This window comes from Mauremys reevesii, linkage group 2, assembly GCF_016161935.1.
Source record: "Mauremys reevesii isolate NIE-2019 linkage group 2, ASM1616193v1, whole genome shotgun sequence".
In the NCBI taxonomy this organism is placed as follows: Eukaryota; Metazoa; Chordata; order Testudines; family Geoemydidae; genus Mauremys; species Mauremys reevesii.
Genome location: NC_052624.1, coordinates 10125757 through 10148567, shown reverse-complemented (window position 1 = coordinate 10148567; position 22811 = coordinate 10125757). Strand labels below are relative to the sequence as shown.

General features: G+C 48.7%; 1 protein-coding gene across 1 annotated transcript in view; it reads right to left on the bottom strand.

Moving 5' to 3' along the window:
* Positions 1-6942: 6942 nt before the first annotated feature.
* Positions 6943-22811, bottom strand: part of LOC120398382 (pituitary adenylate cyclase-activating polypeptide type I receptor-like) — a 38867-nt gene continuing 22998 nt past the window's right edge. The window contains exons 6-13 of the mRNA XM_039525781.1: positions 22393-22525; positions 21409-21562; positions 19137-19197; positions 15854-15926; positions 14458-14549; positions 13187-13316; positions 11184-11225; positions 6943-7277 (exon numbers count right to left, since the gene is read on the bottom strand). Of these exons, the coding sequence (XP_039381715.1) occupies positions 7089-7277; positions 11184-11225; positions 13187-13316; positions 14458-14549; positions 15854-15926; positions 19137-19197; positions 21409-21562; positions 22393-22525 (874 nt within the window). The 3' untranslated portion in view covers positions 6943-7088. The remainder of the gene's footprint in view (positions 7278-11183; positions 11226-13186; positions 13317-14457; positions 14550-15853; positions 15927-19136; positions 19198-21408; positions 21563-22392; positions 22526-22811) is intronic.

The window sequence follows — 22811 nt, the reverse complement described above, 5'->3', positions numbered from 1 at the left end:
TGAATATACACACAGCTTGAGGACCCCTCTCTTAAGGATCAGGCACCAGTGGCTGGGTAAGCCAACTTCACAGCAGCTTTGACATGGCAAGAGTTGGGCAAAGTTGTCTTAGCACAGCCCAGCCATGGGCCCATGAGTGCTATCTTTTAGCTACACACCTTTCCCCATGATGGAAAGGGACCAGTTTTGTAACATGTAACTCCTCGTCTCAATGTGAAAATGCTGTTGGGTCAGACAGGAGGGCTTGCCCACAAGGCTAGGGGTGAAATTCACCTCATGGAGGTGGGGTCGGAGACAGCACAAGACTTAGGTCAGGCTGTTATTCAACCAGTTCAGCTGGGCACACCCTTACGCTGTCAAACATCACCATGTCCCTCTTACAGTTGTGATAAAAGTAAGATGAAAATGAAAATGCGCCGTGTTAACAATGCTAGCCCTATGTAATTGAGGGGTGGGTGGGTGTGTGCAAGAGAGATTGGAGAGCTTGACAAAAAGTGCTTGACCTTGAAGGACTGGACGAGCAACAGTTTCTTTGCTTTAGATTTTTCAACACTGTGATCTGCCCGGTTGCATTTTATGGTCTGCCCCAGGAGTCACAACCCACCAGTTGACAGACTCACAGTAAGAAATTGTTTAAATTTTATTTAAGCCAGGTGTGAGAAATGTGAGCATCCCCGCCGCTGAAGTATCAGCTGTATGCCAAGGCCAATGTTCTGTTGCCTTTTAGGCACATTCTGTATTTAGGCACTCCAAATGTGGCTGACTACCTTGGTGTATTGGTCTCCGGTATTTTTGCATATTATACAACTGCTTACAAACAGACACCACAAGGTGGTAGCACCTCCCCACACAAAGGAACCACATTTCAGGATGATTTAGTTGGGAATTGGTCCTGCTTTGAGCAGCGGGGGTGGACTAGATGATCTCCTGAGGTCGCTTCCAACCCTGATATTCTATGATTCAGTGTTAGCCTCTATGAAAAACCTGTTTACATTGTTCAGGCTCTGATATGATACTTCATGTCCCCAGTGAAGAAGGGACCAGCAGCCATTAAAATCATAGGCTAGTCTCTGCTCCCTGATGTGTCACATAGATGTTAACACAGTCGGGGCAAGTTTTGCACTGATCCAGGTGTGATAGTTGATGCAAATTATATATTCAGGTAGTTTGCATAGATGCAAACAATTATTCATAGAACCCTAAACTTCAGCGTATGGTCAATAAACCCTGACCTGAAGCGGTGCCAGGGGTAGGACACAGAGGTGCACAAAACTTGGCATCTGTGGGGAGGGGTGCTGGAGCGTGTCTGGAAGTATTAGGTAGATTGTGGTGAAGAGGAAGACCATTGCTGGGTATTTAGGGGGGGCTGGCAGGGGAAGTGTGATGGGGTGGCTGGGGCAAGAATGGTGTTGGCAAGGCAGTATCTTTGGGGAAGCAGGATGGGAGGCTGGGGAACTGGGGATCCTGGTGGGGAGGGTGGCAGTCTCTTGGAAGAAGTTGGGTGAGGGGTGGCTGGTGGGAGTGGCTGGGGGGGAGTAGCTAGGGCTAAAACATGGTGTTGGGGTTGCCTAGGACACCGCAGGAAGTGCTTGAGGCCCGGGGTGCAGGAAAAGGACCTCTTCATCTTGTCCCAATGGCCACCAACGCTGCTTGCCACGCCTGCCCCTTCCGTATTTGGCTCCAGCAGGGAAGCTTTCTGTTCCGTGAGCACTACTGTGGCTTGGGTGTGTGTGTCACACAAGATGGCTGACACTTGGCAGCCCGTGTAACAGGCCATGGGTGGGAGAAGAGGGGAAAGACCAGGAAACAAGGGGGAAAACTGCTCTGGGGAGAATGTTACCCCATAAAGCTCAGACGATTTATTATTGTAGAGCCCACTACTGGTCCATATGAAACTGGGGGCACAGCTCCCCTCAACTTCTGTGGCCATCAGGGCCCAGTCCCGCAAACACTTGGGCACATGGGTAACTTGACTCATGTGAGCAGCCCTATACAAATTAATGCAACACTTAATTAACGGGAAGGGATAGCTCAGTGGTTTGAGCATTGACCTGCTAAACCCAGTGTTGTGAGTTCAATCCTTGAGGAGGCCACTTAGGGGTCTGGGGCAAAAATTGGTCCTGCTAGTGAAGGCAGGGGGCTGGACTTGATGACCTTTCAAGGTCTCTGCCAGTTCTAGGAGATTGGTATATCTCTAATTATTACCTTACCTAATTTACTTGAGTGAACTTTCACATGTTGGGGTAGAGGGCTGACTCATGTAAGGTCTACACAGCTCTGGATTCAACTCTCAGAGGTGCTCTTAAGAACAAATGGGGATAAAATGACTATCAATAAATTTAGGCTGGAAACTTGAAGGTTTCTAACTGTCAGAAGGGCAAGGTTCTGGAGCAGCCTCCCAGTTGCAGTACTGAGGGCAAGAAACCAAACTCCTTTTAATAAGGAGCTTGGTCAGTTTATGAATGGGATTATATGAGGGTGTTGCTTGCAATGGCATTAGCAGGGGGCTGGTCTTGACCCAAGAGGTCTCTTCCAGTCCTATGTATGCAGCCAGGTGTCTGCCATATGGCCCCAATCCTGCAATTGATTACAAGTGGGTGCACATGGTTAGGATATAGATATGCAGGCCTGCTTGTAAAGGCCTGTACTTTAAGAATTGAGGTATATGTTTATCATTTAGCTAGTTATAGAGGTATAAAAAAAAGAATCAAAATCACTGTCGCCTGTGTAAAGGGCCTTCTCTCACTATGACAGTCTGAGGCCCTGTTCTTAGGCTAAGGCCTTTGGCTAAGCAGCAAGGGCAGCCGTAAGCTGGGAAGCGAATGGTCACATCCTCACATTCCAAACCAGTCACAGTGAAACAAGGTGCTATTGGGCTGGTAGGAATAGAATCCTGTCCTGAGAGTGCCCATCACCACCAGATAAAGATGGTTAAAGAAAACTTAGTTTGACAGCATCCGTGCTGGAAAGAAATCACTTCTCATTAGTTGTGGTTGTGAAACCCCCATTTCTGTATTTTTTTATCTCTATGGCCCCCACTTTTCTATTGTTAATCTGTCTGGTTGTCTAATTGTTTCTGTCTGCTGTATAATTAATTTTGCGAGGTGTAAGTTAATCAGGGTAGTGGGATATAATTGGTTAGAGAATTATGTTACAAAATGTTAGGATTACTTAGGTAAATTTCAGTAAAATGATTAGTTAAGGTATAGCTAAGCAGAACTCAAGTTTTACTATATAGTCTGCAGTCAGTCAGGAAGTAAGGGAGGGAATGGGAACAGGGACTGGGGGTGGGGGAAATGGAATCATGTTTCACTAAGGGGGCAGGAATGGGAACAGGGACACAGGCAAGGCTCTGTGGTGTCAGAGCTGGGAAGGGGGACACTGAGGAAGGAAACTACATGGAAATAGGAGACAGCACCCTCCCCAGCCACCACCACCTCCCTGGGCTCTGGAAGAGGACGCTCTGTGAAGTCAGGCTCTGTATGGGAGTGAGAAGGAGATGGAGAGGGGGCTGGCTGGGGTTAGGGATTGAGAGGCCCTGCTTTGGGTGGGGAGGGGTTGCTCATAGTCATTCAGTCTGGAGAGCTTATTTGGGCCTGTATGACATTACCCACAGAGCCAACACGATGGTGCAATCCTCTCAGAGGGGGCCAAAGTGGAACTGCACTACCAGGAAATGGAGGGGAGGGATGCTGGGGGAACAGTACCACATCTGAGGAATGTCTAGCCCCTCCGCCCGCCATTAGCCCGTTATCTGAAAGCCTCACACCCTTTAATGTATTGATCCTCACCACCACCCTGTAGGGCAGGGCAGTGCTATTGGCTCCACTTTACAGGTGGGGAACTGAGGTTTTGAGGTGCATAAAGATGTAGAGTGGGATTTCCGAGAACACCAGGGTACCTGACTCCCATCAGTTTCAGTCAGGGTTAAGTGCTTGTTAGGTGCTTTTGACGTTCCTATTAGGCACCTAAACCCCTTTTAAAATCTCAGACAAGTTACTTGAGGCCCGTTCACCCAGGCAAGGCTGTGGTGGAGTAAGGACTTAAACCCAGGCTTCCTACATCTAGAACCCTAAACACTGGACCACACTTCACTCCATAGATGCATCGGGTATCTGCCCAAATGGTCACGGGCTCCTGCAGCCAGGTTTGGGGGCAGGCCTTGCAGCATATTGGTCCTGAAAATAAAACTCTACCCTCAACTGAGCCATGGGGGAGGAACCCTCCAAGGGAAATCCTCATGTAGATTTCCTTCCCCTTAGCTTAATCCTGGGAGTTTCACCATGGAAGGGGACAACCCAGCCTTGAATAAGGGCCTCAAGTTTTGGCCAAAGCACCGTCCTCCTGTTTACAGAGAGGACTATCAAAGCAAAGAGGTTGTGATTGACCAATGTTACCCCATGAAGCCATCGCTAAACTAGGATTTGTTGGCTCCCGATTCCCTGCCCTACCCGCTAGACCATACCACTAACACAGATACTGTGGGATGCTGGGGACTCTGAAACAGGAACCAATCTTCAGCTGAAACCTAGCAAACTGAGAGAATGCCAACCACAACAACACCGGGAACATAGAAATTGCCATGATGGACCGAACTAATGATTGATCTAATGCAGAATCTCCCCAACAGATGAGTCTGAACCGTCTAGGGCCAAGATTTGTAAATGTTACTAAAAATCATGTGCCATGTAAAAGGGGACTAGTATGCAGGAGATGGATGCTCTGTACTTTCTGAAATGCAATGATATTTCCTATTTTAAGTTATCTCAAGCTGAGCAACCACAATCATGTAGCTAGGTGGGGCCAGCTCCCCTTCTCGTGTAAATTGGTGCAGTTTCATTGACCTCAGTGGCCCTGTGTTGAGGTACAGTCGTTTCGGAGTGGGGTCAGCGGACCTAAGGGAGTGAACTCTCAAGGAATGAAAGATCAGGTCCCTAATTTCTCTGCACCAGCAGTGAGGAGTGGGAGATGTTTAGTACAAGAAGTTCCACAGAGAATTAGGGTGACCAGACGTCCCGTTTTTAAAGGGACAGTCCCATATTTAAGCCCTCCTGCAAGTGTCCTGACTTTTTCTTAAAAATGGGAAAATTGTTCCGTATTTTCTGTCTCACCCCATTAGTGCTGGTGGGTCCTGCTGCTGGCTGGATCCCTTCTCACCAGCTGCCCTCCCACCAGTGGGGAATGGGGAGGGTCCCACGGCCAATGATGGGGGTGGGTCTTCAAGTTGGTGGCGGGGCGAAGATGCAGCATGTGGGTCCAGCCGCTCCCCCTGCTGATCCATCAGCGCAGCCCCTGCTGCGTGCCGGCTCGTGGCCAGCGAGGCCCAGCTCCCCGTCCCGTTTCCGGCTGGCACTGGCTGCGCGCTGTGAGCTGTGGTGGTTGGTGAGTGTGGGCAGGTGCCAGGCAGTGGCCGGTTATGTTTTGCTTCTGCTGCCCAGCCACTGGCCCTTTACATGCTCCCCCTTTCGCTGTCCTCTCCCTGCTTTCCCTTTCACCCACCCCCAGCCCCGTGGCTCCTCCATATCCCCCCCAGCAGGGCGTGTCCTGCTCCCAGCGCTGTGCGGAGAACCAACCCCTTGTCGGAGCACTCAGCTCACCAACAGCCCGGCTGGCAGGGATCTTCCTTCCCCCACTGCCTCTGGCTGGGCTGGCGCCCTGGGAGAGCCCAAGACCCTCCAGCCCGAGCCCTGCATGTGCCAAAGCCCCCCACAGCGCTGGCAGGGGGGAGCCTCTCTGCCCCTCAGCTAAGCTCTGGAGTGGGGGGAAGTGATTTCCAGCCTGTTTACACCCTGAACCTGTAGGCTCCACAGCAGCTCCCCAGGCAGGGGCTTACCACCATCTTCCTCCCCTACCCTGCCACACGCTGGGTCCTGCCCCCAGGGCACGCAGGGTTGCTCCATCCCCTAGGGTGCTCCTAGGCACCCTCCCCTGCTGGGCCACATCTCTGGCTGGGTTTGCTGAAGGCCCCGCAGTTACGTTCCCTGGGCCCTGGTGCACAAGGCATCCTTAGGGCTTAACCCCTTCCAGCCCTAAGGCGGGAGGACAGGAGGCAGCTGGGTTATGTTGGTGGCCAGCAGCAGCCAGGAGGTGTTAGCTGCCTTTGACACTGTGCGGGCAGGAAAGGACAAGCTGCTTCCAGCCACGGAGGGGAGAGGAGCGATGAGCTCTGCAAAGACATGGGCCAGGTCATCCCTTCCCCCAATCCTCCTGCCCTGCGGCTGGAAGCAGCTCCCGTCCAGGGGCGGCTCTAGGTATTTTGCCGCCCCAGGCACGGCAGGCAGGCTGCCTTCGGAGGCTTGCCTGTGGGAGGTCCCCGGTCCCGCGGCTTCGGCACACCTCCCGCAGGTGTGCCGCCGAAGGCAACCTGACTGCTGCCCTCGCGGCGACCAGCAGAGCGCCCCCCGTGGCTTGCCGCCCCAGGCACGCGCTTGGCGTGCTGGTGCCTGGAGCCGCCCCTGCTCCTGTCCCTTCCCTCCCGCACAGTGATGAATTGCTGCTGCTGGCCACATTCTGGTGTGAACCCAGGGAGAAATCTGGGGGGGAGGGGGCATGTGACCCTATGTGTCCCCCCACGTCTTGCCTTGGGAAGACGTGGCGCCAAGTACCAGAAGAGGCGGGTCCGTCCCAGGGGCCCAGCCAGGCACGGCAGGCGAAGCGCATCAGGCAGGGAGGGTCGGGTCAGTCAGTCACCCAGCCTGTGTGAGAGAGGTGTATGGGCGTGTATATGTGTCACCTCTCCTTGTGTGTGGGGGGAGGGGTGTGTCAGTCACCCCTCCCTGTGTGAACCCTAGAGCTTTAAAGATAAGAAGGTAAATAAAAAGAATCCAACTCCACAGTATTTCTTTTTAACGGGGGCTCAGTCAGCTTGATGTTAATTTGAACATTCATACTGCATAGTTCTGATTGATTGCCATTGAACTCGCTTGAATATGAATAATTTTACCCGGTGTCCCGTATTCAGCATAGGGAACTATGGTCACCCTCCAGAGACTCCATATTGGCCATCCCTCCAGAGACTCCATATTGGCCATCCCTCCATTATTTGTTCAGGAGACAATACTGCAACAGCTCAGCTTGCTCTGGGAGGCTCACACGGAGGATGTGCCATTCCGGTAGAGGGACATTTTCCTCTTAGGGCTGATTTTTTCAAGCAGTGATAACTGAGTGACATAATTAACGGGGCTGTTTTCTCTAGACATGCACCGAGGTTTGCGGGTGAAGTGCAGGTACTCTTGGTACTGCCACTTGCGCAGTCGCTTCTTTAATTCAGCCTGAACCTAAGGAAAATGGAGGGAAGGGGAGAAGAGCCAAAGAATTGGACATAGAATGAATGTGGCTATTCCAACTTCACAGACATTTAGGCTAAGATTGTCAAAAAAATACCTGCCCAAGGTTAGCTTTCTAAATCCAAATCTAGGCCCCTAAACAAGTGGATAGATTGTCAAAAGCGCTCAGGACCCAGCAGCTCTCACTGATTTTTAGGGGCTCCCACCACCCACCTCCACCAGTCACCCCTCTGTTGGTCAGGCCCTAGCACAATGGTTTTTGTGCTTTCGTCCACGGGGCCCCTAATTTATGGCAACACCTGCTGGAGCTCATCCATAAGGCCCTTAGCCTGTCCGAATCGAAGTCTGTCTGAAAAGACCCATTTCAGCCCTGTTACAATCAATAGAGTTGGCTTGAGTGGATTAGTCTTTTTATGCCCCCTTTCCCCTAACCTCTGTCTGGATAGTGCCTAGCACATTGTAGGTACTGCCATCACACACACACACACACACACACACACACACACACACACACACACACACACACACACCTCTCTTATAGCCACAAGAATATGTCTGCAGTGGATGCCACGAATAACACTGAATCACAGATATGTGGAGGACTGGAAGGGCCCTCAATAGGTCATCTAGTCCAGTTCCCTGCACTCAAAGCAGGACTAAGTAATAACTAGACCATTCCTGACGGGTGTTTGTCTAACTTGTTCTTAAAAACCTCCAGTGACAGAGATTCTATACTATTCATATAGTCTCTGTATATTCGATACATTATAACTAGGGCTCCATGTCTGTCATGGAGTTTGCGGAAGTCACGTGACTTTCTGCGACCTCCGTGATTTCTGCAGCAGCCACTGTGACTGACCTCAAGGCCGCTCAGCCAAACCTGGGGCCAGACACACTGGGCACTGCTCAGGCGGCTCTGGGCAGCAGACCCTGAGGACCAACCGAGCAGTGGCCAGTGTGGCTGACCCCAGGGACCACCTGAGTAGCAGTCCTGGGGGTGTCAGGAGCAGGAGCAGCCGCAGCTTGACAGTCCCTGGCAGTGGTCACAGGGGTGGCTGGAGCAGCGGCAGGGGGCGGCCCCAGGGGTGGCCGGATCAGCTGCTGCTCAGTGGCCCCCGGCAGCTGCCCCACCCTGCCCCAGAGCAGAGGCTCCCCCAGACCCACACAGCAGGGGACCCATGGAGCAGCGGCTTCCCACATCTAAGATGTAGTCAGGGTATTTATAGTACAAGTCGTGGACAGGTCACCGGGCATGAATTTTTGTTTATTGCCCGTGACTTTTATTAAAAGTACCCATGACTAAATCGTAGCCTTAATTATAGTCCCAGTATTAGCGTGATCCCATGTAAAGTGTAACCTAAAATGAAATGCAAAAAACTTAAGGCCAGAAGGTACCATTACGGTTACTTAGTGTGACCAGCTGCTCGGCACAGGCCAGAGAACCTCTTTCACTAATTCCTGCATCAAGCCCATAGTTTGTGGTTGAACTGGAGCGTACCAGGATGGAATTTTCCAAAATTCACAAAGCCCTGAATTGGTATCCAGGCTCCCCATCAATTGTATGGGCAGAGTTAGGTACCTACAAAAGGGATTCTCAGAAGCCATCATTCCGAGTGGGGAGCCGCCTAAGCTAGCCAGGAGCTGGCTAACACAGAGATAAGGCTTAGATCATCTTAGCTATTTAGTTATTTAACGCCCATTGATCTGAGCCCCTATGAGCCTCTCTCTGCCTGAGCTTCTCAGCTGTGAACGCTCCCCTGGAGTTAGACGCTTAAGCCAGGTCAGCCCTTTCTCACAAAAGACCCCTCCCCATCCATAGGCGCTGAGTCTGTGGGTGCCCCAGCCCTGGAGCACCCATGGAAAAAAATGGTTGGTGCTACATCAGCGCCTCCCCCTCGCCTCCAGCGCCTCCTTCCCGCCGCAATCAGCTGTTTCATGGTGTGCAGGAGATACTGAGGGGGCAGAGGGGAGGAGCAAGGGTGGGGCAAGCTTGGGGAAGGGGGCAGAATGAGGAGGTTGGGGGCAGCGCCTTGGGTGAAGGGGGTGGAGTGGGGGCAGGGTTTGGGGTGAAGCCAGGGGGAGCACCCCCCGGCACATTACAAAGTCAACACCTATGCGCCCACCCCCTCAAAGCCAGCAGCCAAATGGCTAAAGCACTCATCTGGGAAACCTGAGTTCAAATCCCTACCCTGCCTGATTTGGAGCACGGACATGAACGCTGGTCACTGCATCCCGGCTGCATTCCCCAACCAGCCTGCATTGCGTGTTCTGGGGTGGGGCACTCACTCGGTGGCCAGAGGAGGTGGAGGAGTGATGCTATAGCCCAATGGTCCCAGCACTCTGATTCAAGTCTCCCACGACCCTTATGAGTGGCCTAATCACTCGGCCAGACCCACTTCCGGAGCTGCCTTTTGTGTGGAGCCCAATCCTGTAGGCATGTGCCAAGAAGGCTGAGGAGGGATATGGCTGGTCTCTATAAATACATTGTGAGGTAAAATACCAGGGAGGGTGAGCCGCTATGTAAGCTAAAGGGCAGTATCAATATAACCCCCACAACCCCTGGGTGTGGTGTTCTGTCCCCTCTAATGGCACCAAATCCACTTAGAGATTAATGACTCTGCTATACAGGGGTGGCTCTAGGATTTCCGCCGCCCCAAGCACGGCGGCACGCCGCAGGGGGCGCTCTAGCGGTCGCCGGTCCCGCGGCTCCGGTGGACCTCCCACAGACGTGCCTGTGGCGGGTCCGCTGGCCCCGCGGCTCCGGTGGACCTCCCGCAGGCATGCCTGCGGATGCTCCACTGGAGCCGCGGGACCAGCGGACCTTCCGCAGGCACGTCTGCAGGAGGTCCGCCGGAGCCGACTGCCGCCCTCCCGCTGGGACGCCGCCCCAAGCGTGCGCTTGGCGTGCTGGGGTCTGGGAGCCGGCCCTGCTGCTATAGCCTGAGCTAAGAGGCAGGTGGTTTTTAGCTCATGCAGTAGAGGCTCATGTATTTCACTCCAGAGGTCCCAGGTTCGATCCCGACAACTGGGTTAGCTGTGGGGTGGCATCCAGGGCTTTGGCGACTTTGCACTTACCCACCAGTGGGAATTTAAGGCACCTGCAAGGTTAGGTGGCAACTAGGTGGCGGTTTTGAGAATGTCTGGTGCCTAAGGAGGCACCTAGGTGCTGTGTACCTTTGTGAATCTGCCTCTTTTGTGACTTAGTAACACCCATCACTTTGGAAGTCCATGGGAGCCGTGCTCTCAAGTTGCTTTGGTGCTTTTGAAAAATCCCACCTGAAACATCCATATTTGCTTATGCCTTAGTTGGCTTTTAAATACTTTTTTTACGGGACAAATTCAGGTAAGTTCTGGCCATTTGCATTGCAAGCTCCATAAAGCACATATATAGTATAAAAAAATCCCACACCTTCCCTTGGGAAATGGTCACTTTTTAAAACAGATGGCACTTTATGATGTACCTTGGAAAATGTAGCCAAGAGTCTTAACAATAATCAAAGAACATGAAGCATAAGATTGAACATGACTATCTGGAACCACACAGGCTGCCCTGGGGAAGAAAGGAGCTTGCTAGAGGAAATAAAAGCTGGACAGAGGTTTGATATGTATCTAGAGACACTAATTGAACAGACTTTCTCATGACAGGGGAATCCCTGACCACTTGCCACGGGGTCACTACCTCCAGGCTGATGTGGTGCCTTCCTGTAGCAGACCAGAATTACATGTATTTAGAAAAGGAGAGAAACACAGGCAGGAAGACCGATAAGGCTATTTCATGCTTTCAGGAGCAGATCAAAGTCATGCACGACGGCCTATTCTGGAAATTGGAACACAAAGAAAACAATGGAATCCCCTGAGTTTCAAAGGTCTTATGCAATCACATGTCTTGCTACTTACCTCTCCATTTAAGAAGCAATATAGAAGGGCGACAACAAAACCCTAGGGAATTAAGGGAGAAAAAAAAAGGTTATTTCTAAAAAAAGGTGAACTTCAGCACAGCAGGCCTTGGAGCACAGATAATTATAGCGTGACATCAGCCTAATTAGTACTTTGATTAGGACACACAATAACATAATTTTTCCAATCAGTATTTCGGTGGCGTGACACTATTCATATGACTTTCATATTTAGACTAAACAATGTCATGGACCTGATATTGTATATGTGCACCACTGACCGCTAATGGATATAATCAGAACTGCTCACCTGTGTGAGAGGGGCCCTGTACTGCTAGCAGCTAACCCAAATTCTTCTTTAGCTCAAGTAGAAGGATCTGTGGTTTTTGGAGCAGGTGGATCTGAGTTCTAGCCCTGTTTTGGCATGCAATCCTGCGTGTATAGCATGAAATCCTAGGCAGCCAAGGGTTTTTTTTTAAATATGTAGCCATGAATTATAAGGCTATAATTATACAGCAGGGTTTTGACAGCATCTTTATAAATAAGGCAAAAACTGTCATCAGTGTGATCATCAGAAACCTGTCATGTAATCACAGCTATGTAATGAAAGTGTTTTTTTTAAGTACCTGAGTGTGATATTTTCCAAAAGAGAACAGACAATTGCTTCTGCTCATACACCCCTAAATGTTCTCCCAGAAGCCTGAAAATATCTTTCTGCAACAAACAGACCATACCCTGACCCTTGGTTCCTCCCTTGGACTAATCCTCCCTGGGGCCTATCATAGAGAGCGTCTGGAGTAGTCACGCCATGGGACAAGGACAGCTACATTCGGGGGGGTCAAAATTTCCATCTCATGCTTTTTACTTTGGGCTGCAAGTTTACCGGTAAGTACATGTGCACAGCCTGTGTCTATAATTTGATTCAAAAGAGGCTGAAAATTAGTACGCTATAAAAACTTCAATTTCCCTTATAGATGCTGTTTGTGGCAAAATATTTCTTTAGGGCGGAATTTCCACAGTTCCTAAGTGGCTTAGCAATGGCTTTCAATGGGATTTGCGTGCCTAAGTGACTCAGACAGTTTTGAAAATTACAGTTCCGGTGTATTTCTTTCTATTTCTAAGGCTAAGGAGGTGCCTCTCCATAGACCTGTGTATCCTGCCAATAGTTCAGTTTGCCTACAAAGCTGTGCAATAAACCATGGCACAAAATCCAGCCATGATAGAGTAGGCCAGAGAGCCTGTCTCATGCCCGAGCTCCTTCTGCCTCCCCCCTCACCCGTCCGTGCCTGGCAGCTTGCCCAGAACATTAAGAGATTCAGGCTATTTCTGACCAAGAAAGGATGATCATTCCAGGGAGAAAACCCTGGCAAGAACCAGAGTGTGCCAGCTAGTGCACGGTGACTCATTGCAATCCCAGCAATATGGCACAAGAGAGGTAGTTTCTCATATAGGCAGGTCCCCAGTAATTTAAGTGCACCTGAATCAAAAGCAACAACTTAAATTCTGTCTCAAAGCCAACAGGTAGCCACACAGAGCATGGACGCTGGTGTAATGTTCACTGCGTGGGCAATTCGTATACCAGTCCAGTTTTAAGCTGCTGAATATACTTAAAGTGTAGCATCATCCAGTGTGCATTGCAAACATCTAAACTCCAAGTGACAGAGGCATGGATGAAAGAAGCAAGGTCTACAGCCAAAGAAGAGCCATACTCTTCTGGCCACGAGAAGATTGAGAAAGCAATCCTGGCCACAGTTGTTGGGCTAACTGGACCTGCAGACTACGAATTCGAGTAGTGAAGGGTGGGTGCACTAGCAATGGAAGGAGAGAGACTGATGTCATTTCTCCTAACCTACTCTCATCGCCTGTTTGATCCGGACGGAACGTCAGCCAGCTCATTCTGATCCACACCCCAGCCTTCTTGAGACACCAGGGAAGGCACTCTGTCACCCTCCCTGGCCTGGGCAAGGCCAAGACAGTCATTAATTCTATCTTTATTTATCATACCTGAAAGGAGCCCAAGCCCAGCTCAATATAAAGTCTAGCGTCCAATCCAGTGCTTTCTGGGCAAAACGCAAACACGATGTAGTGCACTCCAAAGAGTGGGATCAGGAGCAGTGTGGATTTAGCGAGTCTCCTGGAAAATGAAAGAAACCACGAACATGACAGACTTGACAACATTTCAATGAATGTAATGGAAGGTGGGAAACTAACAGAGCCGAGACTGAGGGGGTGCGCGCACAGCGTAGCAATGCACACCGTGAGGGGGAGGGGATTTCTAAAGCGCACTAATATGTTGCACATTAATTGGTCTGTGTGTAGACCCTGCTGGTGTGTAATCGTTAAAGTGCATGAGGGACCTTTCAGTGTGCACCATCAGGATTCACACGGACCAATTAATGCGCTTTAGAAATAACACCGCTGTAGTGCCCTAGGCTGCACCATGTAGACAAGACGTAAATCCTCCATTTATCTACAGATCAGGCACGGTCTGTCGTCGACGTGCAAAGCCAACGTGCGTTTAATGGCGCTAGGGTCATTCGTTCTCTATGCCTTTGCAATCTTTTTTCTCTCTCCTGTGTCAGCGGGCATGGATGCCAGTCTGTGGTACCCATGAAGGTGGTTCTTCTGATGAGGCCATCTGTCCATTTGGAAATGGACGCACCAATTCGTTTCACATAGATAATCAAACGTGCCTTTTGGGCTGGATTGGACTGGCAATCTAGTATTGAAATTCTCCAGCCTTACCAAACCCATGAGCCAACTAAGCGGGTCTAAGAGACCATTTCCGAGGTTGGCAGGACTGAGTCTCTCAGGAAGGTCATGATGTGCTGGGGGGTATGGAACCAGAATGGGAGGAGTTAAACATCTGGGAACCAGATGCATCTGGAGCTCATTAAACTACAGGGCATAGCTGATGTGCATAAAATAAGAACGGTGAGGGAGAGAGGAGGAGCCAGTTGTGTGGCAAAGAATTGAGCAAACCTAAGTAGAGCGTGTTAACTTGATTACAATTTGTTAGGTGCAGGACTTTCAGTTGGGCCTGGTTGGTGGCCTAGCCTGGAGAGGACTTTATATGGGGGGCCTCTAGAAAAAGAGGGCAGAATTTTACCTGCTCATACCTTAGAAACAAGGCAGCAACTCGATTATGGGTTTCTTTGTTCTGGGAGTTACTTTCCCCACTATTGAGGAAGAGGCCACAGGGGGACACCCCCAGGAAACAATACATTAAACCAGATCCAACAGGAGATAATAGAAAAAAAGATATCATCACTTACACAAAATGACTAAACTGGCTGCCGCTGACCTCCGGATATTGTAATTTCTGCACCAGAATTCTGATCACATTGACAAATATAATAAAGTTAATCTGCAAAGAGAAGAAGGGATTTCTAAGCTTCCTAGGAGATGGAGCCAGATCTTCAATGGGTGCAAATCAACGTAGATCCATCCATGTCAAAGCAGCTATGCCAATTTATGCCATCTGAATATCTGGTTCCCAATCTTTACCCAATCAAATAAATAATAAGGGCAACATTTTCTATCTTAGATGCCTAAAGTGACACCCCCCGAATCCTTATTTAGGCACCTAAGTAAACATAATCTGATTTTCAGTTTTGATGTGCTTCCACAATGACTTTGAATAGGAAGTTTACCTGCTCAGAGCCTGAAAATCAGGTCAATTTTTTTTTAATGCCTAATGACGGATGTAGGTACTAATCTTTAGGCCCCCATGCTTGAAAAATTTGACCGATGCTCATTTCTATAACATTCTACAAAACAGATCTTGCAACACAATTTAAGTCAGTACGAGTCCTGCTTGCATATGCAATGGCCAAATTTTGTCCTAAACATGCATCCTCAAGGCTCAAGTGCAGAACGCACTGGCATAAAATTGGAGAAAAGACTGATGAGAGTCTGGGTAGAGGGGCAATATTGTTCCGTGGTTTGGAGAGAAAACAGAAGAATAAAAACAGGGGAAAGATAAAGGACTAGGTACAGGCATGTCACAAGCCCTTTATTATTATTATGTATTGGAATTGTGGTAGCTCCTAGGAGCCTCAGTCATGGGCAGAACCCTGTTGTGCTAGGGGCTGTACAAACACAGAACAAAAAGACGCCCCGTGCTCCAAAAAGTTTACAATCTAAGTACATCCTCACATTTTGGAGATGGATTCTGTGGCCAGATGCATGAGTAAGTGACAGAAAATAGATGATTTTACACATTATTCTACACAATGAGCCTTTAAGGCAAAATGTTCCTGTACTTGCAAATGTGCAATGATCATGCTTAGATGATGCAGGAGTGTCCTTATTTAGGCATGTTCCTAGCATTAAACTCGGAGTAATTAGCCTTGTATCACCTTTGTGTGATCTTGCCAATTTTGCCAATATTGCCAATTTTGGCTGCACACATCTAGCTTACATTGGCTGAAATGGAGTACAGTACAAACATCCCAGGGCAACATTCTGCCCTTCCTTTGTAATTTGCACGCGTTTCACTGCTGCTTGTCTCTCTTCCACTCACAATATAGCAAGTGTTATGCAACACTTTCCAGCTTCCTAAAATTCAAAACAAATTAAATGCGGTATGCGGCACTGTATCCCTGTCTGGCTGAAAAGAGCGATGTGCTTAGCCTTCAAAGGATTCAACAGATCAAAGGCAAAACTCACTAATACAGAGAGCAGTATGGGTCCCTTGATGATCCATAACACTGCTGTATTCTCATCATCATCATCCCAGCATCTGAAACAGGAAACTAAATAATTACCTGGTCTGGTTTGTGCTGAATATTAAATGACTCAAGTCTTGGTACAGAAAAGTGGCTGTCATTAACTCTTCTTATTAGCAATTTAAAAGCATCTCCCAAAAGTTCTTCCAGCTTCTCACTCCCAAGAAGGTTGCTCTATAGCCGAATGCAAAGAAGGCTTATCCAGCAAGAGGCAAAGGTGGTGGCATTTAGGGTACATGTGGCTACATGCTGCAGTGAAATACAGGCTGAATTCACACTGCAGTGCGTAGCTTTATGCAGCAGTGAAAGGCTCTGGCAGCAGAGAGGTCATGGGGAAAGGCCAGAGCCTGGCTGCCAGAGCCTTTCCCGGCTGCCTCCTCCTTGCCAGAACCTTTTCCTGCTCCCGGAGCCTTTCACTACGGTGGGGAAAGGCTCTGGCAGCGGGACACTACACTGTAAAAGTAGAAGTGTATATGGTGGAAGCACTGCCTGGGGTTTTGGAGAGCCATGCAGGGTACATACCCTAAGGATCTGGCATGTCTTTACTCTACTCATGTAAACTGTGCCCCTCCATCTACTCTGCTATTTATATCCAGGCTAGGGGAACCTGCCGTGGCTGCACACTACATGCCGCTGAAAATGTCAACATAGCCAAAGTGAAACAAGGAAGGGGACATTATCCTGATTGCAAGCTGCTCATTAATACTCTCTCTCTCTCCTCTGCCATGTGTAGCTATATTTCAGGGTAAAGAAGAGAGACTGGATTCAGTTGCAGTACATCCAGAGCTATGCCTCACTTCTTTGCCAGGGCTAAATATATATATAGCTATCTCCTAAAACTGCAAAGGACCCCTGGGGTCATTGGGCCCAGCACCTTGCCTTCACTAGCAGGACCAAGTACTGACTTTGCCCCAGATCTCTAAGTGGCCCCTTCAAGAATTGAACTCACAACCTTGGGTTTAGCAGGCCAGTACTCAAGGCACTGAGCTATCCCTTCCCTGAGCCACTCAGTCAGACCAGGCTGCTCAGTAGCACTGAGCTCCTGAGGATTCCACTTTAGCGCTTTTGACTGGAACCCGGCACAGTCTGGGGCAGGTGAGCAGCAGCCAAAATGGAGCCTTCATCTAAAAGGTGCATTTGCTGTGGTGTTAACAGCTAGCAGAGTGTGGGCACAGGGATGTAGGGAAACGTATCCAGTTTGGATTTTATTTTCTCCATTGATTTAGCTGCTCTACAATGAACGTAGGAACGGACAGACTGAATCAGGCACAGTGTCCATCTGGTGCAGCATCCTGTCTCCTGCAGTGGCCAGCAATAGCGGCATCAGAGGAAGGTGCAAGAATTTAATGATAGGAAGGTCTGAGATAACCGGTCCCCTTAGTCTGTGTCTATGCTTAAGGCGGCATATAGAGTGCAAGCACATATGGTTTCAGGCCCCACTGCTGGAGCCTTTCCCCGCTGCAGAGGCCTTTTGCTGCAATGGGGAAAGGCTCTGGCAGTGGAGAGGCAGCAGGACACTACATTGCTAAGAGCAGCTATGGGAGGCACTGCTTGGATGTGAAGAGAGCCTGCATAGGGACTATACCTTGGGGGTTCAGACATGTAGGGCACCCTGTGCTACTCTACTCAGCTAAGCCATATCTCACCATCTACTGCTATTTCCTTGTATTGGTTTTGAATTTGCTACCTTTCAATTTCATTGAGGGTCTTCTTGTTCTTGTGTATGAGACAGGAACAAGAGAAGCTCCCGATCCACCTTCTCTAGAGTACTTGGTATTTTATATACTGTATGTCCTGTTTTATTAATCTCCTTTGTAAGGTAAAAAATCCCAATCTCTTCAATCTTTCTTCAGAGGGGAGTTTTTCCAGGCCATTGATTGTTCTTATCACCGTTCCCTGAACCCCTTTTATCATCAATCAAAGACTAGTACAGTCTTTCCAGATTTGGTTCTGCCACTGAAATCAAAGGAATTTTTGCACATGGAATAACTGCAGGATCATAGTAATTTTTCTGCTTACTTGCAGTCTTTCCACATGAGGAGATCCAGAGAAAACAAGGATGTTGAATTCGTCCTTATACCTTAGAGGCTACATAAGAGGAGCATGTGCCATGAGAAGGTGGAGACTGACATCCCACCACCATTTACACAAACTACAAAGAGGGGGTATTTTGCTAGTGATATATTTGGGTAGCACACATTAACATGAATGGAGCAAGGTGGACTGCATGGGTCAGGTGAGTGGTGGTGGGCTAGACAGCCTTTCACCTTGAGGTCATTGGTCTGAATCTTTCCCAGCTTGGGAAGGAGTAGAAATTGTTCCTATCTCATGGCCCGTGTGAAGTGAATTGGAGAAGTAAAGTTCAGCTCCTAGTAACCAAGCATCTGTGATATATTGCCCTCCCCTCTCCCTCAAGTGGAGAGGCTTTGCGGTCAAATCAAGGTTTGAATAGAGATGAAAATGGAACTAATCTTCCACTCCTAATAATAGTAAACCAGACTTGAAGCTTACTAGCCAGGTGCTATAGGGTAGCTTGCACTGTTTGATACAAGGGCTAGGTAGAAAGTTGATGAGATAGAGAAAGGTTGTTCCAGAAAGTAGGAGCTTCAGGGTATAAGACTCTTGCCCCAGGAGTGGTGAGATTATGTGAAAAGCAGAGGAGATGAGTGCCAGATGTAAGACAGTTCAATACACAGCATAATCGTTCAAATGCAATAATTCACACGTACAGTATTGCCAACCCCAGATGTTCAAAAATGGAGTCCAGTCCCTCCCAGTCATGTGATTGGCTTAAAACCTCCACAACCTCTGGAAAAATAATAAGGGTTTGGTACTTTTTATTTGCCTTCTTTCTGCAGGAGGGGCTTGCTTCACATTGTCAAGTTTTCCCTGCAACCACAAGGGCGAGACACGTATTTTAAAATGAAAGCCACGGTTCTCCTGCAATATCATGATTGCAGCAGTGGGGGCTTTCAGAAAAATAACTCAAAATTGTGAGACTTTTGATCAAATCGTGAGCTGGCAACTCTGCCGCTTCAGTCAGATGTAAATTGGGAGATAGTTCTCAAACCGATTTCCTCATTTGCCTATTTCTGAATTTTAAAGATCAGAAATGCAAATTCTTTATGCTTAACAGCTTTGGTTCTTTTTAAACTCTCTCTTCTTGATGAATCGCATTTATTGTGCCAAATGCGATGCTCAGCCGCACTAGGATTTTGGCTCACCCTGTATTCTGTCTGTAGCTTCGGGTTAGGATCCAAGCAGATATCACCGCACTGGGAGTTCCTAGAAGAGTCAATGTAGAATACAACATGGCTTTATTTTCAACAGTGAGTTCCATGCAAACCTGATCCCCAAATTCAGAGATTCCAAGGTCAGAAGGGGCCATTGGGACCATCTAGCCTGACTGCTTGCCTAGCACAACCCAGAGAACTTCCCCGAAATAATTCCTAGGGCAGAGCTTTAGAAAATCATCCCGTCTTGATTTAAAAATGGTCAGTGATGGGGAATCCACCACAACCCTTGGTAAATTGGATTAATTATTCTCCCCAAGAAAAATGTACGTCTGATTTCCAGTCTGAATGCTTTACAGGGCTACAAAACTGCAGCCGGGATATAGCATAAGTGCCAAACAACGGTGTCAAGTGATCTTGCACAGAACGCATTTAGGCACCAGTTCAATAAAAGAACAGTGAAGTCAAGAGGCATAAGCAAGAGAGAAAAAAAACATATTTGAAGAGGGGATTAGAAAAGGCTGATGAGCCACTGAGGCAGAGAGCTAGACGAAGGCCTGCCTATGAATTCTAAGCTTTTGTATTGTTGCAGAAATCACTTACTTACCTATAGCTATTGCAATTCTGGACTACTCTGGGCAGAGGATTCTAGTCCTCCTCCAGTGCAACTCTTTGAACACATGGGAGATTGTATATTTCCATCATGAAGGGCATAAGAGGCAGCGCACCAGCCTAGTTAACTTCCTTCTAATAATCTAATGACTGTATCAAGAAATGTGTGAGATCTATTCCCACTTCTGCTCTTTCCTGGCCTTAATCAGAGCTTGCAATTAGATAGCTATTAACAAGTGTTATTTAGCTGGGCCTCACAACATCCCTATGAGACGGCTAACTATATTTGCTCTCATTTTCTAGATCAGGAAATTGAAGCTCACAAAGGTTGAGGGCCACCTTTTCAAAAGTGGTCTCTAATTTTAAATGCCTCAGACCAGTGGTCTGCAACCTTTTTATACACAAGATCACTTTTTGAATTTAATCACAACCCGGGATCTACCCCACCCCTTCCCTGAGGCCACACCCATTCCCTGAGGCTCTGCCCACTCCATCCCCCCTCCCTCTGTCGCTTGCTCCCCCCTACCCTCACTCACTCTCACCAGCTGGGGCAGGGGGTTGAGAGTGTGGGAGGGGCTCCAGGCTGAGCCTGGGGCAGGGGGTTGGGGTGCAGGCGAGGGTTCCAGGCTCAGGCAGAGTGTTGAGGTGCAGGAGGGGCATGGGGTGCTCGCTCTGGGAGGGAACTCAGGGCTGAAGCAGAGTTGGGGTGCCGGAGGAGGCAGACGGTGCTGGCTCCAGGAGGGGGCTCAGGGCTCGGGTGTGGGAGGGGTGTGGGCTCCTGCTGGGCAGCACTCACCCCTGTGGCCCCTGGGGGGGAGATGTGTCTCTGCACACTGCCCTCCCTGCAGGCACCGCCCCCGTAGCTCCCATTGGCCACAGTTCCTGGCCAATGGGAGCTGCAGGGGCGGTGCTTGCAGGCAGGAGCAGCACACGGAGTCTCCTGACCAACCCCAAAGGCTGCAGGGACATGCTGGCTGCTTCCAGGAGCGGCATGGGGCCAGGGCAGGCAGGGAGCCTGCCTTAGCCCTGCTGTGCCACCAGACTTTTAGTGATCAGAGATCGCGATCGACTGTCAGAGGCTCCAGGATCGACCAGTCAATCGTGATCTACCACTTGGTGACCACTGCCCTAGACTTTGAGTGCCCGGTTTTAGACCCCTAATGTGAAATGCTCTCTTCGGTGAAGTCAGTGGCAAAACTCCTACTGATTTCAATGGGGGCTACTGGAAGCGGCGGCCAGCACATCCCCCGGCCCGTGCCGCTTCCAGTAGCCCCCGTTGGCCTGGAACGGCGAACAGCAGCCAGGGGAGCTGCAATCGGCCGAATCTGTGGACGTGGCAGGTAAACAAACTGGCCCGGCCTGTCAGTGGCTTTTCCTGATGGCGTGCCAAAGGTTGCCGATCCCTGGCTTAATGCATTACACTCACACCACCAGATACTTCATGGGGTGTCTAGAAATTGACAAAATTTCCACTGGAAATTTTTAAACAAAAATAAATAAAATGCTGCAGTTGCACTGAACGTGTGCTACCTCATGAATTGTCAATGCTCATCGAAAGTGCATCTTACGGCAAATGTTTTTCAGCGCTCTAGGCATAACTGTAAGAAGGCACATATACAAACAAAGGGAGAAAACATGAGAGTGTACTAACCCCAGCCAATCAAAATGAACCACCACACGTACTGTTTATCAGAAACAAATGTCAAGAGCAGCAGTGTTTGCAAGTACATCCCTTCTACCAGGAGCCAGAAGAAGTTGGCTAAAATGCTGAACTGAAAGAATGCCACTGCAACCTTACATGCAACCTAGAGACACACAGGAAAAGGAGAATATTAGCTGCAATCTCTGAAGTCAGTCATCCTAAAGGTCCTGGGAAAAAGCTGGAAAAATGTGAACCAAGAGAAATATGCACTTACACAGGTTCTGATCTAAAGCCTGTTGACCTCAATAGATTTATCATTGACATCAATGGGGTTTGGGTTACACCCATAGATTATACACGACTAGTGAGTTGTGTACAGTTGTTTGAAAGTGAAAATTTAGACCTCCATTGTGGGCCAAACTCCTCACTCGTGTAAGCGGATGCAACTCTGCTGAAGTTGACAGAGTTGTGCCCTCGTACACCAGAGCTGAGTTTAGCATTTCTTTCTGTGTCTGATGTGATTTGCTGCTTTGGTATATTGAGGGCCATATTGGAATTGCAAGCTATTGTAAGAGGTTTTTTGGGGTTGTAGGGGGAGTGATTCCTGATCCTGCTTGCAGACTAGGGATCCCTGTAGGAAAGCATGGGATCTGGGCCTAGCAGAGTGAGTCGGAAGACAGACAGCCTAAAGTAAAGGGGGATGAGCTGTGCCTCTCTGTTTTAGGGAGCATCCTGTTTTGTCTCTCTGTTTTGGGAATTATTTAAATTCTATTCAATAAAGTAGTGCTACATTGCAACCCTCCAGAAAGATAAAAACATAAATACTCTAATGTGTCTGTGTGTATGCCATAAACATAACAACACCTAAAGTATGGTGAACTCAGACCTATTTTTCCCCCATAAAACCAAAATACAGGAAATCTCAGTGTTACCTCTGTAACAAGGATTAACCAGTAAAATCAAACACAGTGAGAGAGAAGAAAAGATTGATACCGTTGACATTAAGCAGTGGTCCATATTTTCATCAGCAAACAAAACAGCATCTTTAATGAAAACAGCAGTGGCTCTGAGGATGAAAGAGACAAACAGGTGCATGTGGATGTAATTCCGCGTACAGTGGAATTTTCTGAAATGAGAAAATAAAAAGGGAAAACATTCTTCAAAGAGAAATTTCAGCCTGCCCCATCTAAAAACCAAACAGGAATCAATTCTGTCTTCAGACATCACTCAGTGAGTCAAAACAAGTAAAGTAGGGCACACTTTCCCTGTCATACCCCAGCAATGTCTCACCCTTGAACTGGAAAAGCCATCTCTAGAAGCAAGGCAATAGGTTAGCTCATTCTCTTTGTTCCTGGGCCTCTACTGCTATTACTATGGAAAGTGTGGTAGTTTTATGCCTATCCACTGGAAAA